Source organism: Panthera uncia, assembly GCF_023721935.1.
Source record: "Panthera uncia isolate 11264 chromosome C1 unlocalized genomic scaffold, Puncia_PCG_1.0 HiC_scaffold_4, whole genome shotgun sequence".
In the NCBI taxonomy this organism is placed as follows: Eukaryota; Metazoa; Chordata; class Mammalia; order Carnivora; family Felidae; genus Panthera; species Panthera uncia.
This window is the reverse complement of record NW_026057585.1, coordinates 40,900,260-40,918,350: the sequence shown is the minus strand read 5'-3', so window position 1 is coordinate 40,918,350 and position 18,091 is coordinate 40,900,260. Positions and strand designations below refer to the sequence as shown.

Here is an 18,091-nt window from a genome sequence, read left to right as displayed (position 1 = left end):
AAGACAATCAGAGATACTTACTAAGTATGTCACACATCTATTAGCACAGCCTAACCAAGTACACAACTTGGTGCACTCACTAAACATTCAAGAGACACTAAATACATTATATTCTTATTTTTTAGTAATGATCTGAAGCAGAATCATCTCAAGTTGTTTCTGAAGAAATCAACACAAAATATACAATGCTAAAAACAAAACATAACAACAAAAAAAATCACATACTATAGCACTGTGTAGCTTAAAAATGATGTGGCAAATTTTATGCCAAATGCATTATCCTTCATTAAAAAAACTATCAAAAACAGGCCAGCAATATGCGGCCATCTCCTCAATTACCTGCTTTGCTGTCCTATTGCCCAGTTCATCTGCAATCTTCTGCCAGCGTCGAGATTCTACTTCTTCAGGAGGGTATTTCAGGAGTAGCTGTTCAAGCTTTTTCTAAGACAAATCCAAAACCAAGTTTAATACTGAGTTTCATAAATAAATACATTTACATAAATGAATAAATACATTCACACTTCCTTTTAAACTATAATACACCCCTCACAACTCTGCAGGTTAGGTCACTAGAAATCCTTGATGCGGGAAAAATTTCTAGTAAGGAATTTAAGTTTTACTAGGAAAAATGAGATTAGAGCATAAACCTATGGAAGAACTTAAAGATTCAATAGTCACTTAAGTAAAAACACAGCACCAAAAATTTTTTTAATTAATTAATAACACTTTATGCATTTTAATGATTTCCACTCACCACCTTTTCTTGCTAGACTATGTTTAGGCTTGCCCCATATAGATTTAACAAAAATATCTAAATTCATTTGGATTTAGACAGAAACTTAAACTTTTCCCTCCTTTGTGTGGTCTTCCACTCAAATATTTGATTTTTAAATTCTGAGCTATCCCCTAAATTGTCACACAGTGCTAAAGATGAAGAATAAACTGGATGCTTGAAATAAAGGTTTCTAAAGCTTTTCGAAAACTGCTAACTTTATTATAGCTTAGGGGTTAATCCTCATATGAAAGAGAGATGTGTCTCAAACCTTACCCATGAACAGTCCTAGCCTCCTAGCCGTATGCCAAAATGTAACAGAACACTCTGGTGTGGCTTTGTCAGCTCCCCTTCATAACAAAAACAAGAATTCACTTTGAGGCACTGTTTTACTTGGCCCCAGGTTTTTCCTCTCTCCCAAAGCTGCATTACAGAAACTTTAATCCATCCATTTTACTATCTTTTTCAATCTACTTCCCACAACCAAGATTCCCGATTTAAAAATCACCTCCAAATAGGAATTCATACGTTCTCAAAATCCAAAATTCTTGAAGTGGGCCAAAAAAAAAAAAAAAAGTATACAGAATGAAGTTTAGTATTTTGAATTCTTGGTTAAGAGGGATCACACACAACAATATATACTTTACTCATAATACTGACTCTAATCTGAACCTTTTTTTTAACCTACACAATTCAGAAATATCTATTACCTGTTCCTCAACAGTCCACAGTTGGTTAAATGTTTCAGGTTTGGTATCATCACAAAGGCGTCCTCTTATCATCTGCATATAAAACAAGGCTTTTGTCAAAAATAACAAAGACTACCATTTGATAGAGCCAAATAATACACATATTGTGGAATTTTTTTATTAATTTCAAAATATTTTAGTAAATTTATTATATTATGTATAATTTTTTATTGTTTAGAGAATGTTTTCACATTCCTTTATTTCCTTTGGTTTTATACTCCTAGCAATCCTGTGATATAGATGACAACAACTTCATTTTAAAGAAAAGGAAATATTACATTTCTATTCTGAACCCACATGTCAATCAAGGTTCATCTAAATACTAGTGGCAAAGCCAGGACTCAAATCCTGGTTACATTACACTTACACACAAAGACCTCTTATTTTTAGAATAAACAGTACATGTCACACAGTGTACTAAGCATGTTACATGTACTATTCATTTATTCCTCACACAACTCTACAACACAAGTAATATTAACCCCTTTTTATATAAAAGGAAACTGCAGCTTGGAGGCTTTAATATAAATAACATTTGATGTTCCACCGCTGGTAAGCAATACAGCTGGGATTCCAACCCAGGTTTCTCTTAACTTCGAAGTTCATGTTCCCACTATCTTCAGTGAAACACTGCCTAAATTTTAAGAATACAAATCAGGAAATGTTAACATATTTTATCTATAACTCAAATCTTCCTACTCCAACACTTCATACTGTTTACCTGAGGACGACTGTTTGAGCCTTCTGGACCATCACTCAAAGGCAACATAGAATATGAAAGGGACTCTCCATCCTTCTTAGGATCTAAAGGACTTTTTGGTCTAGCAGGTAAACCTACTAAAAAGAAGACCATGTATAGGATTATTAAAGCAAGACTGCCAGATAGTTCTTTATGTAAATTCTTAACATGTAATTTCTTACCTTTATCAAAAACTAGCTTTACTCTCCTAGTATGTCTTTTACGATTTTTAAATTCTCTTTCAAAGTTCCCAAGGCTATTGGTATATTGGTCCCATACAATCTCAGGCAATTGAACAACTCTCTGTGGATATGGAAGCCCTATATCAGCCTGGGGGGAAAAAATGTGACAGTTTAAATTTAACTGAAACTTTCAGAGGACTCCAAATCTAAATTATCATCAACTGGGCACTTCTATTCACTGTTTGAATCCAACAGCCAATAAAGTTAAAGATAATATAGTCTAAACATTAAATAGTAAAAATGATAGCTGGTAAGGAAGAATGAATTTAATGATATAAGCACTATTTTTAGATACAGCTCCAAAGCTGAACTACATAGACATACTGTACTTTATCACTAACACACTTTAAACATAAATAACAAAGCCAAGAAAGGATTTTATCTCTAAGAACAGCATATGAAATGTTTTGATTGCAACAGATGAAACTTGACACATGGAATTCATTTTAAATGTACTCCCGTGTTCATGACTTATTCATAAAACAATGAACTATTTTCACAATAATATAACTCTCATCACATATACAAAAAATTATGACACCTTGAGAATCACAGCTACACCTTCATTCTACTTGGAATTAATTCAGTTACTTAACCAACCACCTTTACAGAAGTCATTAGTTGTCATAATCACTAAAAACAGATCATTATAATCAGTATCTTTTGATAGGGATTTTGGTTACATATATGCATGTTTTTTTGCCAGAACTCACAGAATAGTACAATTAGAATTTGTGAATTTCACTATATAGAAATTTCACCTTAAAAATGTTTTAAAAAATAATTTTAGTTAATAATATGCATTCTAAAGTAACTTGGTGTGAAGTGTTCATGTCTGCAACTTTAAAATGCATTCTTGCTATAAGATGGAATGATGAAAGATTGATAGATACATACATGATAAAGCAAATATAGTAAAATGTTAATTATAGAATCTAGGGGTGAATATGTGTATGTTAACTATATAATACTTCCAATTTGTCTGTGTACTTGACATTTTCCATAGTAAGATGCTGAGAAAAAATTAGCTCAAAAACTATGAAACTGAAAAGAAAAATCCAGTTTAACTGTTTGACACAGAATTCATAATTTTTATTTTATTTATATTACATTATCACCATCATAATAGTACACATTAGTCTAAGGTTCAACTTTTGCAAAATTAGAGTGTCTTTTAAAATAGTGACAGTAATATTGAAGGAAGCTAACAAGCCATAAATGTTCTCTGCTTCTATACAACAACATATACCACAAGTTTCCTCTATTTCAATTAGGAGTTTCTAAATGTCCATTAAAACAAACATATACATGTCAACAACTTATAGCATGGTAAATCTAAAGAAATAGGTAAATTAGGTATAGATGGTCCCCAACTTACGATGATTCAACTTAGGATTTTTTCACTTTACAATGGTGTAAAAGTGACGTATGCAATAGAAACTGTGCTTTGAATTTTGATCTTTTCCCAGGGTGGCGATATGTAGTACAATACTCTCTCGTGCTGCTGGGCAGTGGCAGTGAGCCGCAGCTCCCAGTTAGCCACAGGATCACAAGGGTAAAAAATCAATACACTGACAACCATTCTGTTCCCATATAACCATCCTCTTTTTAACTTTCAGTATAGTATTCAATAAATTACATGAGATATTCAACACTTTATTATAAAACAGGCTTTGTGTGAAGTAATTTGGTCCAACTGCAGGCTAATGTAAGTGTTCTAAGCACCTTTCAGGTAGGCTAGGCTAAGCTATGAGGTTCAGTAGAATAGGTGTATTAAATGCATTTCGACTTATGATACTTTCAACTTAAGATAGGTTTATCAGGACATAACCCCATCTAAGTTGAGGAAGATTTGTATACATGAATAAACACACACACACAAAAAGGAAAAATCAAACTTCTAAATTAAATCCAGCAGAAAAACTTCTTTGCAAGAAATGTAAGTCATAATTGTTCAAGTGTCTGGATCTAATGTAATTCTGTACACTTTCACAAAAAATTAAGATGGTCAATATCCCATCTCTGCTTCTGAGATAAAGTGAAAGGAAATTCAGTTCTAAATTATACCTGGAAATGGAGAACCAGCAAATAACCAACTGCCTATAAATCTAGTAAATAAGCATAATTGCATCTTTTTTGCCCAGCAGGGAACATGAATAAAGTAAGATCAAGTTTAATAAATCTTTTACTAATAATTACTTTTCTATCACCGTCTGTTTTAGTTGAATCAATTTTAAGCAACCACAGTGAGTGCTCTATCTTTTTGCACCAGCAAATGTTTAATAACGGCAATGCAGAATCAATAAACACCTAAGTGGACTCACTATACAAAGAGGGCAAATAGGATCCTAAAAAGTTTAGAAGTTTTAGCAAATCAATATATAGATTCTATACACATGATGATATTCAGTGATCTCAAGCATGGAGAGAAAGTAATGACTGCCAAGGAATAATACAGCTAGAGAAATCCAAATAATAAATTAATACAACTAAGTGAAACAAAGTCCCCAGGGCTGTTCCCTCAACACCTGGTACACCACTTTTGTGACTCATTAAAAACTGGTAACTAATAACTATGTTACAGTAGTCATGCTTTATAGGTTTTTTGTTTTTTAAGGTGAATAAGAAGATTCTTTTTCATAGTTTTTCAGTTTTAATGTTTTCATACAATGCTGATTAATATTACACCTCTCAAATTTATTGAACAATCAGTGGATCCCTAATTCAAGACACACACTATGGTAATAAATGCACATCTAAATTATCTCCATATTCACATACAAGAAAGTGATAAAACCTTGAATCACTTTCAAATGGTTAACTGTTAAATATGAAAGTTCTGTTTTAAGGAAAAGAGAAAATTGAAAGGAATTTTTCACTAAAATAAAGGACATTATAAAATTAAGTAAAATTTGTATCTTATCCTCATGTCTTTGGCAACCATAACCTTAAAGGCATTTAAAATACTTTTTGTTCTTACCACAAATATTTTCTGTCATATTACAAGGGAAATTACAAAAGTAACTTATATTTAAAGCAATTAATAAACCCTAAAGTAATTTTTCTTTTCACTTTATTAATCCTGAAGTCGTGAAAGAAGGAATACTCTCTAAGATGGGAAAGGTAACAGGAAAAGATCCTAAAAATGGCTAGGCAATAGAACAAGTTCCTAATATAAATATTCAATTAAAGTTCCCAGCTATTTTCATTGGGGTATTTTTTGTGTGTTGGGGGGGGGGGGGCATCATCCTGCCTTCAGTAGTATGGTTAGGTATAGAAGGGAAAAAAATGAAACACTTAAAAAATATTTACCCATATTAAAAGAATAAATCAAGTTATCACCAAATATATTCTCAGTAACAGTGCTCAAAAACAGTGCTAATATATACCTTCTTCTGGAGTTTCTCCACAAATCCAATGGGATTTTTTAGTGCTTCTTTCTGGTGTTTGCCTAAACTTTCAAGGTCCTGGACTGCTTGAGAACGCTGAGCCTCGAGTACAGCAATCGTCTGTAACAGTCTCTGATAACTACAGAGACAAAGAAAAATACCTCACTAAAATTTTCTAGTAACAACAATAAATTAAAAACTGAGTTCAAGCCATGATCTACTATTAAGCCACACAGTCTTTTTAAAGTTACCTGAAAGAGTTTAGTAAAACATATTACTGGGAATAAATGAGGTCTTCCTGAGTTACGAAGTACCTAGTCAGAAAATATCAGTTAGAGAAAGCAAAGCCTTATTCCCCCATCTTAAGTTTTTAATTCTTGAACCTGAACAAGTAAAGAAAATAAGAAGGCATCTTGACTTTCCAACAAAGTCATTAGGAAACTGCTAAATAAAAAATAAAATAAAATCATAAGGTTTTAGCACTAGAAGGAATCAGCAAATCCAGCCCTCTGTTGTACTCTGTTGGGAGTAAGGAATCTGAAGTACATTTTCTTGCCCAGAGTTACAGGAAACTGTCAAATAATTCAGATATGATCTTAGGTGTCATGGTTCTCATTTACTCTATTATACTCCCACACAGGAAGTTTACTTTCTAGGCAATTCTTAACTACTGAACACTTTTAAAGAAGAAAGGTCTTAAAGATATTTACTCCCTATCTACAAAGGTCTGTTTAGCACAACTGACATATAGTTTTACCCAGACAAATCTACTGTCTGTCATTAACCTGAAATCTCACAATGGTATGTGTATACTAGTTAATTCTCTTTATCTCTCTCTCTCTCTCTTTTTGGTACAAATTGTCCTGCTTCTCTGACTGATGTCTATTTTCACATGTTGATACATATACATATGGAAATATGTTACCCCAAAATCCTGAATGTTCAAATACATTGTGCAAAAACAATCAAGAACAAGTCATTCCAAGTTTGCTTCAAACTAAGTGGTTAAGTCCTTAACGTGTAAGTAAAACATAATTTTCTTTATGGCTTCAAATAAATTTCACTCCATTTCCCACTAGACTGTAAACTCCATTATGGCAAACACATCTGAGAAGTTCACTGTTTTATCCACTGTGCAACACACTTCCCAGCATATAGATGATCAATAAATATTTTTTGATTGAACAAATGAATAGACAGATGTTCTGTGCAACCAAAGTCTCTTTTAAGTTCAGAAGTCTGCAAACTAGCAGAAATTTCAAAGGTAAGACAATGTAATTCTAAGGTTCACAGCCATGGCATAATTCCAACATGGCATTCTTCACCAGGACAGTTTTTAAGCGCCCTGCCTAAAAAACATACGTTATTCTTGTTCTTGAAATGTGTATATTAAGGTAAAAACTGCTAACATTGAAGGGTAAATTCCTCTGAAGCTAAAGATACTTCATTGAAAAGTTAGAACTGAGTTAGAAAGCAAGGACCATACTAAGTCACTCCTGGATAAGTTACAGATATGGAGTCTAAACTCACTTTCACAAAGCCCTAATTTGCTTTGAAATGTATGGAGCATACAAACCCTGTCTATGCTGGCTGTTTCCACCAGGCAGGCTCACCCAGGCTCAATCTTAAGGTGATGGTAGTGAGCTGAGTACTGGAACCTATCCTCTCTACAATACTCTGAACTGCCTGCCATACTTCAACTTCAGAAGTCCTTCCCCACTAAGTGAACAACCAAAGACTTCTCATGGTGTCTCTATAACATGATCTCTGTTTTAAGCAAGAGTTGCATACTTCTGTATCATCAATATAAAAATGGCTATGAGCCTATTAAATTTTCAGCAAACTGTTGAAAGCACAGTTAACAATTAATAAGGAACAAGAACAGAGTTATAGAAAAAATAAGCACAGGCTTGAAAAAAAGTGCTACAGTCAGGGCACCTGGGTGGCTCAGTCAGTTGAGCGTATGACTTCAGCTCAAGTCATGATTTCATGGCTTGTGAATTTGAGCCCTGAGTCAGGCTCTGTGCTGACAGCTCAGAGCCTGGAGCTGCTGCAGATTCTGTCTCTCCCTCACTCTCTCTGCCCCTCACCTGCTCGCTCTCTCTCTCTCTCTCTCTTAAAAATAAATAAAAACACTAAAAAAAATTTTTTAAAAAGTGCTATAGTCAGCTGTTGCCACTAGGACGAAAGCCTCTCTTTGAAACCAATAAATTGTTAACAATTTTTAGTGTACTTAAAGTATTCCACAATAACTCTGACTTTAAAAAAATATTTCAACAGAGATGACAAAGTAGAATTCTTCAACCTCTATTTGCTTCTCTTTTATCAAGATAAAATGATTATCAAATTGAAAGGCCTATAATAAACATTGGTAAAAGTCTTAAAATCCAGATAAGTGAAATTAAGAAAATTAAGAAATATTGAGAAAATAGTAAATTCAAGTCTTCTAGTCCACCTAATTTGAATTATTTCCTAGAGTATTCAGAGATTTTACCAGTAAGATTACCACATATATCCCCATGCAGAAATGGAAGGAACTGTAAAAACCTGGGGTGACATCTTTAAAAAAAAAAAAAATATGAAAAAAATTTTAAAAGTATGATACAAGCAAACATATTTTCAATCCCACCTACCCACCCACTTAACCTCCAAAAACAAACTACTGGAAGCTGATCCAGACCTCAATCAAGGCAGGGTTCATTTGTTCATTAATTTCATAATTATTTACTAAGAGAATAAGATGCTAAAGCTTTAGTAATTATCAAAGTAAGTCGGGCATGGACTTTAGGTATAACAGAGGAGCTACAATTATACCAAAGAGGGAGAAAAAAAGCTGAGGACTGAATGGACAGGATTGGTCATTTTGTTGGGAATAGAGGATGGGTATGTGAGGGTCCATCATATTAGTCTACATTTTTGTAAGTCTGAAATTCTCCACAATGAATTAAAATAAGAAAACTTCAACTTAATGGAGGATGTTACCATTGTATTCCTCCTGGACTGGTCAGATCATCCCTCTTACTATATTCAGTTCTGCTTTACGAGAGACAAACAGGTTCATGAAAAGACAAGATGGATGAGAAAGTATAGAATAAGAAATAGCAATAGTGTCTAACATTTACTGAATGTATACTATAAGCCAGACGTTGTATTTTAAGTATAATAACACAGTCCTCATTATAAACTTGTAAGATAGGTACTATTATCTCTATTTTACAAATAAGGAAACCAAGGCACAGAGTAAGTAATCTGTCAAGATCATATAGCCATTTATTGTGGAGATGTGAGGTGAAGAATGGTTAAAGACTCTAAGAATATTTAGCCAAGAAATTAAATCCTCCAACAGAATACTGTTTCAATCTTTATTTAATACACAGCTATGCAGAAAAGGAAACAGATTTGTTTTACAGGGTCAAGAGTCAAACAAGAATCAAATTGTGATAAAGGCACAATATGAAGAAAAACATTGTCTTAGTCAAAACTAATAAATGAAGGCAGTATAGCACCCAACCACAGATATTCATACAGATATTTAAAGGAAATTCAAGCACTAAAAATACTCACACTCTTTAATTCCAGTAAAACATGCTACTTTCACACTTTTGCTACTCATTCAACAAAGTAATCTGTAGAATGATTTTTTTAAATGTATATACTTTTGTATGAATGCAAATATAGTAACATCATTCCCACAAGGACAACTCTGTATTAAATCTATCAAAAAATATTTATTTCTAAAAATGAATCCAGTGCTAAAAATAGTAGGTTTACGTGTGGCAAAGAATTGTTAATTTTATTGTCGCATGTCTTCAACATAAGACAACTTTAGCTTTTATATTATGGAATTATATTTGACTAAAATATAAATACTCTTCAATTCTAAATCTAAGTTATTTCACTACCGTTCATTATCCAAGCCCTCTTGAATTCTTTATTTACATCTGTGAATATAACACACTTATATAAAAGAGTATATATAGGTAAAATTTTTGGTGTCTACAAGAGAATACCAAGAAATTAGCAGTCTAGAAGTTTCATTACAAGAGAATACCAATTAGCAGTCTAGAAGTTTCATTTTAATGTCCAATTTCTATACACACTGTAAGAGAGACAAAGGAAGAAAGAATAAGATTTTATTTTCAACTAAACGAGAATCTTTCCCAAGAAATTAGATTTCCATTTCTATTGTGGAAACAACTCTTAAGGTTGCATGGCATTTGCTATCTTAAAAAAATAATGAGGGAACATTTTTAAAAACCCAAGTTGGGGGGCATCCTGCCAAAAAGTTGACCTGATTGTTCAGTCATTATATAGTGTCATTAAAGACAAAAAAATATAGAAAGCTATTCTAGACAAGAGGTCTACAGCCTTTAGCCTGTTTTTATAAACAGTTTTATTAGAACATAACCACACTCATCCATTTACATAATGTCCACGGCTGCTTTTTTAGCAACAATGACAGAGTGGAATAGTTGCAAAGTACAGCTGATCTCCAAAGAAAAGTCTGCTAGGCCTTGCTCTAGATTAAAGATGCAGAGATATGACAAATGTAACATATGATCATGAATTAGGTCCCACAGGAGGAAAAAATGGACATTTCAGGGGACATTTTTGGGGATAGATGGAAAAAATTTAAATATGGATTATAAATTATATCATTTTATTGCATCAATGCCAGACCGCTGGGGTATAATAAGGTATTTAAGGTTATGCAGGAAAATATTCTAATTTTTAGATGTATACTGAAGTGTAAGGGTAATGAATCTATAATATACTTTTAAATGGCTCAACAAAAAAAAAAAAGAAAAAGAAAGAAAAGTTTATAGTACATAGGACGGGAGGGAACATGAGGGGAAAGGGAGAAAGGGAGAGAATATTATAAAATGTTAAGATAAAGAGCGCTGGGGTAGCTCAATCGGTTGAGCACATGACTTCAGTTCAGGTCATGATCTCACGGCTCATGAGTTTGAGCCCCACATTGGGCACTGTGCTGACAGTTCAGAGCCTGGAGCATGCTTCAGATTCTGTGTCTCCCTCTCTCTCTGCCTCTCCCCCACACTCTCTCAAATATAAACATTAAAAAATTTTTTTAATGTTAAGCTGTTGACTGATGAATTTAGCTGAAGAGCATACTATCCTTCTAGCTTTTCTAACTTTTATATCTTTTCTAAATAAAAACTGAGTAATGGAGAAGCTATTCATTATGCTTTGCTACTGAAAAAGAACAACTTGATTATCCTATGAACATTGAACTTGATTAAACACTGAAAAAACTAAAGGAAGTTGATTTAAAAATAAATTTATTCATTTAAATTGTACAAAGAAAAGGGAAAGGAGTATAGAAAAACTTATAAGCCAACCAATGTTTTCACATGTGTGCACTGGTGAGCAAGGAGGAAGTAAGAGCAAGAGGAAGAAGAACAAGACATACAGTGGATATTATTTTCAACAGGATAAAAACTATATAAAATGAATCAGTTCTCAGGAATAACAATCAGGCAATTTTAAATGGTAACAAATTCCATCCTAACAACTTACCAGCATAAAACAATTTAAGGAAAAATGCTTCAATTTACTCTACACCATCATTTCAATCAAGTAAGGTATTTCTACTTTCTGCAAAATACTGAGCTCAACACATACATAATTTAACAAAAATTATTTTGATATGAGCAGAACATACATATCTTAAAATTATCAATTTAGTGAAACAAAAGCTGTGATACTTTCTCTTCCTTCGTGAAGAGTTTCAAACACTGAAACTACAGAAAAGCAAAAATTCAATAATTCATAAATGATTTCTCACTATGAAAATTAGATGATCAAAAAACCTTTTATGATATTCTGTGTTAAGACGGAAATACCTCAGCTTCTGATAATATGCCTTTGCCAAGTACAAAGATCAATTTTGTATTGAAAATAACTAAAAACCCTGAATTAAAGACAAGTTAAGAAAAAACCATGTACAGTACCCGTTTATTTTAAAATCATGGAAGAACTGTTAAGATGCTAAGACTTTTTATTATCAGGCCAAAATCTAACTGAAGGCACAAATTAGGAGTGTCAAACAGCACAAATCTGCTTTTGCCTTGATGGCAGGTACTGGACCATGTAAGCTTGGGCTCAATTTTCTATATTTCACTTGCCCAGGAAACAAAAATCAAAGCCACTGAGGCAGATAGTCTAATAGGAGATGTTCTTCCCTCAGGCTCATCTACCCCTCACTCCCATCCCATAGAAAAGTTGCTTTGGGACTAAGAAAAGCCACGGATAAAATTTTCAACCACAAAATGCTGTTACCATAAGATAGTCCAAATCATATCACCTGGGTGGCCTTAAAGAACCATGACTATTGTTTAAAGCAGTGCTTCTGGACTGATGCATACAAACCCATCCCCCACCAAGATACCCACAGAATCAAATGCAATCTTCTCTGGATGAATTCATCTTTACCCCAGACCTCAAAGATAACCCATTAAGAGTTTTCCAAAGAAAGTAAAAGCTCATATTTAAAAATTACCAAACATACAAGAAAGTAAGACACACAGAATCTAGGGAGTCTAGGACCTACCAAAGGTAGAGGCTCTGGGAAACAAGCCTATGCTTTGGCCTTGGATCCTAAAGGGCTACACCCAGGAATAAGGGTGAAAAGGAAGTAAACAGCCCTCTCAGAATGGACTAGTATATCTCAGTTCATAATTAACTAGTACACTGAAGATGCACATACCCCCAAGACCCAGATATCCCATATGTAGGTATCTTACTTCAAGAAACTCTTGAATATACACAGAAGCATATATTTATAGCAGACCTATAATCTATTCATGATCCCAAACCAGAAATAATCCAAATGTCCATCTAAGCAGAAAGGATAAACTATGGTTTAGATATACAATGGAACACTATACAGCAAAGAAAATGAACGAAGTACATCTATGTAAATCAACCCAGATCAGTATCACAAACATATCACAAAAGAGTACATGCAGTGTGGTTCATAAACTAAACTAAATTTTGGGGTGCCTGGGTGGCTCAGTCGGTTGAGCGTCCGACTTCAGCTCAGGTCATGATCTCACGGTTTGTGAGTTCGAGCCCCGTGTCAGGCTGTCTGGATAGCTCGGAGCCTGGAGCCTGCTTCGGATTCTGTGTCTCCCCATCTCTCTCTGCCCCTCCCCAGCTTGCACTCTGTCTCTCCCTCTCTCAAAAATAAATAAACATTAAAAACATTTTTCTTAACTAAATTTTATTATTTAGGGATACACCCTAAATGGTAAAACCTTTTAAAACAGCAAATGAGAGAGAGAGAGAGTACACAAGCAGGGGAGGGTGAGGGGGGAAGGGAGACTCTTAACCAGGCTCCACCCCAGTGCAGAGCCCAATGTGGGACTCACGTGGGATCATGACCATGAGATCATGACCTGAGCTGAAATCAACAGACACTCAAATGACTGAGCCACCCAGGTGCCTCCATATTGTATTTCTTAACCTGGATTGTGGTTAAACAATTATAAACTGTTTGATTTCATAATTATTCCATATCTGTATATAAATATTTCATTACTGTTACATGCACAAGAAACTGCACATTTTTCTTAAAAGGGAAAGTTTTCTAGGAAGAAGATGTTACAGAGGGAACACTTCTACATTTAGAACTTTATTTAATATTCACACAGGAGTCCTGGTTCAAATCCCAGCTCTATCAGAAACTGTGAGATTTTCCTCAAATCACTAAACCTTAGGCCTTAGCTTTCCCAGCTACGAAATTAGAAAAATGGACCAAGTACATAATTGCAAAAGCTTATTCACAGTGCAACATTCTAGGATTATAAAATATTTGTTCAATTCTGGTTATTGTATAATGGTAAGTGAAATAAGACAGAGGAAGACAAAGATTTCATTCATATGTGGAATTTAAGAAATAAAACAAATTAGCAAAGGGGAAAAATAGAGAAAGAGAGAAACGAAGAAACAGACTCAACTATAGAGAACAAACTGATGGTTACTAGGGGGGAGGCAGGTGATGGGATGGGTGAAACAGGTGATGGGGATTAATGAGAGAACTAGGCGTCATGAGCACCAGGTGATGCATGGAAGTGTTAAATCATGATATTGTACACCTGAAACTAATACAGCACTGTATTAACTATACTGGAATTAAAATTAAATAATAAAATACAAAAAAATTCTGGTCACTCATTTCACATTCTTTCTGAGTTGGAAATGGAAGTCATTCATATTGTATTCATAAATACAGCATCAAGTCATTCTTTTCTTCATAGAGAATCCTACCTGATACCTGGGTTTTATCAGCTCCGCCCATAGCAAAAAGTATGCCAAGTAACTGCTCTCAGAGAGGAAGGTATTTAAGAAGATCTAAGGGATAAGTTTCCCCTACTTCACAATGTCTACTCATGACACATTAATGGCTTTTCTCTCACAGACCTTACTTCCAAAAAGAAATTGTGTGAAATATAATAATCTCTATGGTTTATAAAGAAATTGGCTCTTCTGGCTCTAGGTCACCAGATAGTATATTCCCGAAGGCAGTCATTTTTAGATGCACCTACCCCACTAGTTTTTAAAATGTATGTCTTATTTATTGTAGTGTGCTATGCTTGAGAGGAAGGCCATTTTTCTACTTCTTTAATACTGTCCCACAGCATATTAAGATTCAAGAGACATAGAAAGTGCTCATAAAGATTAAAAAATAAAAACCCACAAAAGAAAATAGTAAGTGAATAGTTATTTGGATGACTTTTTAGCTGTTAAACAACTGCATACAGAACACTGTTATAACGGTATGTATGTTCTTGTGAGTTTTTAGGGATGCTAAAGATACATACAGGTTGGTCTTTTTCCACATGTAAGACTTAGAGGGACAGAATAAATGGCAAACTTACCAAGTTTATGGATGACATGAAGCTGAGAAGGATAGCAAATACTGTAGATGAAAAATATCAAGATTAAAAAATAACAAGTCAGAATACTAGAAATGATGAAATTTAACCACATGAGCAGAAAGTATGGAAATGAACTACAGAACAGTCAAACAAGTACAGAATGGCATGAACTTCCCTTAACAGGAACAGAAAATTGTGAGCCTCCCAACTGATCCTAAGTTCAATTATGATGCTAAAGTGTGAAATAGCTGCTAAAAAACACATAATAATAGCTTAAACTTATATAAACCCATTCAAACACCTACCAAGTATGCTCACTGTACATAGCACTATGTAAGCCAGTCTGAAGGGTACAACTATAATCACCGTGCAACCCTACATCTTGATCATTACAATTTAGGTAAGAGAGTGTACGTGTGTATGTGGTAGTTGCTTATTTAAATGTGGGGGAAAAAAGGGGTGCCTGGGTGGCTCAGTCTGTTAAGTGCCCAACTCTTCGACTCAGGTCCTGATCTCGTGGTTCATGACAGATTGAGCCATGTTGGGCTCTGCACTGACAGCACGGAGCCTGCTTGCGATTCTCTCTCTCCCTCACTCTCTGCCCCTCCCCCACTCACACATGCATCCACACTCTCTCCCTCTCTCTCTCAAATTAAACATTAAAAAAATAGTAAATACTGAAAAGCAAGAAAGCTTCTAAAATTCCTATTCAATTCCTAAAACTGGCAAAAACTGTAATGATTAATATACTGCAAGAGAAAAACATGTAAAATTTGACTAATCATAAGTACATAAGCATGTTATGAACAGAATGATCATTCCTGAGAGACTCAAACAATATTTTATATAAGAAGTAAAAACCAAGTAAACTCTGAAAATTTAGGATAATTCAATAGGAAAGAAGGTTAAGATATTCTAGGTAGAACAAACAGTGCAAGGAAAAGCACAGAGGCAGGTTAAGTGGCATGTACACTGAGATAACAGTGATAGTACAGAGAAAATACAGCTTAGGGCAAGCTGAGAACACAAAATAAAAATCTTGAAATGAAAGAACTGTAGATCCAGTAGGACCAAGACATATGGGTTCTAGTCCCATTCTGATAAGCTATGATCAAAATCAAATAGATCAGCCTATCAGGCCTTCAATTTCCTCTTTTACAAAATAAGACTCTCTAAAATCACTTTCCATTTCCAGAATCCCCAGGAGACCCAGCTTGAGCGTCTGTATTTAAAAACGAAAACGGGCGCCTGGGTGGCTCAGTCGGTTAAGCGTCCAACTTCGGCTCAGGTCATGATCTCGTGGTTCGTGAGTTCAAGCCCTGCGTCAGGCTCTGTGTTGATGGCTCAGAGCCTGGAGCCTGTTTCAGATTCTGTGTCTTCCTCTCTCTCTGACCCTCCCCCATTCATGCTCTGTCTGTCTCTGTCTCAAAAATAAATAAACGTTAAAAAAAAATTTTTTTTTTTTAAACAAAAAACAGGGGCACCTGGGTGGCTCAGTCGGTTGAGCGTCCCACTTCAGCTCAGGTCATGATCTCACAGTTCGTGGGTCCGAGCCCCACGTCGGGCTCTGCGCTGAGCGCTCAGAGCCTGGAGCCTGCTTTGGACTCTGGGTCCCCCTCTCTCTCTGCTCCTACCCCACTCATGCTCTGTCTCTGTCTCTCAAAAGTGAATAAAGATTTTTTAAAAATTAAAAAAAAAACAAAACTCTACAGATAATTCTGAAACATGTCCTTCATAAATAAATACCACTCTAATACAATAAGGAGCAACTGCAAATTTTCAACAATGATGATATAAGAACACATTTGCATTTGGAAGGCTAATAATAAGGCTGCAGTGTGTAAGATAAACGAGAAAGTGGCAAAAGAAACAATACAGAAAGCTATGTAGCTGATGTATAAGATTACATTCTGAACACCATATTTAGTACTATAGTATACTCAGAAGTTGTTAACCAGCTAGGGTTCTGAAACGCAAAAAAGTTAAAGAAATGTAGCTAACACAAAAGAACATACTAAAACTGTCTTCGAGATATGAAAGCCTGCTATGTAGAAAATGGAAGAGACATTCCAAGTCACCCCAAAGTCAAACATCACTGAGTAGAAGTTCTAAGGAAGAATCTGAGGCTCAATACAGCAAAGGTTTCATAAAGTTGTAAACGCTTAACTAGTTAAGTTCAAACAGACACTGAATGACCAGCATCAAAGGATACTATACAGGTGTTACATTAGGTGGAAGTCTGAACTAGACTTAAATCATGGTCATTCCAAGACAAAGTTTCTAAGGATACTAAAAAAGAACATTTAAAACGTAAATTTCTTCAGCGTGATAAGGCTACATTTTATGATTCCAATTATATATTTTATAAAGGGTAAAACTAAAAGACAATAAAAAGATCAGAAGTTCAGGGGAAGAGAAGAGGTTTGAATATGATACAAAGGTGATTTTTTAAAATCACCTTTGTAATTATTATTGAAATAATATCACCAGTGAAATTTTTCTACAGGATACTGTAATCTAGGATGCATACATCATGCATCTGGCAAAATCCATAAAACTTTTGAAGGACAAAGAATGAACTGTAAAGGTATACAAATTAAAAAAAAAAAATCATTTAGAAGGTAAGGGAATCCCTAGGAAGGAATATAAACAAACACAAGATCTAACTGTATTATAAACCTCACTGAGGGGGTAAAAAGGAAAAGGTCCTGACCTAGGACCTTTGGAAATGAGTGGCATCTCTAAGACTAACGGCAAAATATTCTGCACATAAGCACTTACGCTGACAGTTATTTCCCATTAGAGTAAAAATTAACAATTCTAATACTGCTATACATTTATACTGGAATTAAACAGGGGCGCCTGGGTGGATCACTCAGTTAAGCATCCGACTTTGGCTCAGGTCATGATCTCACCGTCCTGAGTTTGAGCCCCACATCAGGTTCCGTGCTGACAGCTCAGAGCCTGGAGCCTATTTCAGATTCTTTCTCTGTCTCTCTCTCTGCCTCTCCCCAGCTCGTGCTCGCTCGCTCTCTCTCTCTCTCTCTCAAAAATAAATAAACATTAAAAAAATTATAATGGAATTAAACAATTAAATAAATGGGTGATGGATGGCCATGTTTGTCAGTGCTGCAGTGGGTATTTACAGATAAGCAAGAGGAGGAGCTAGAATAATCCAGTGGTAATATAATGGATTGGAAGGAGACTCAAAACATGAACTCATGTTTAGCTTAGTATAGATACAGATGATTACACATAGAAATACTTATGGATATGTGTATATATACAGGTTAGTATACA

At 34.7% G+C, this 18,091-nt stretch overlaps 1 protein-coding gene across 8 annotated transcripts in view; it reads right to left on the bottom strand.

Moving 5' to 3' along the window:
• ZZZ3 (zinc finger ZZ-type containing 3) overlaps positions 1-18,091 on the bottom strand; it is a 106,591-nt gene that overhangs the window by 17,959 nt on the left and 70,541 nt on the right. For 6 of the 8 annotated variants that reach the window (XM_049616981.1, XM_049616974.1, XM_049616973.1 and 3 more), the window contains 4 exons: positions 5,892-6,030; positions 2,243-2,590; positions 1,483-1,554; positions 340-441 (listed from right to left, as the gene is read on the bottom strand). In XM_049616981.1, the coding sequence (XP_049472938.1) occupies positions 340-441; positions 1,483-1,554; positions 2,243-2,590; positions 5,892-6,030 (661 nt within the window). The remainder of the gene's footprint in view (positions 1-339; positions 442-1,482; positions 1,555-2,242; positions 2,591-5,891; positions 6,031-18,091) is intronic. The other 2 variants (XM_049616978.1, XM_049616980.1) reach the window with 2 other exon arrangements.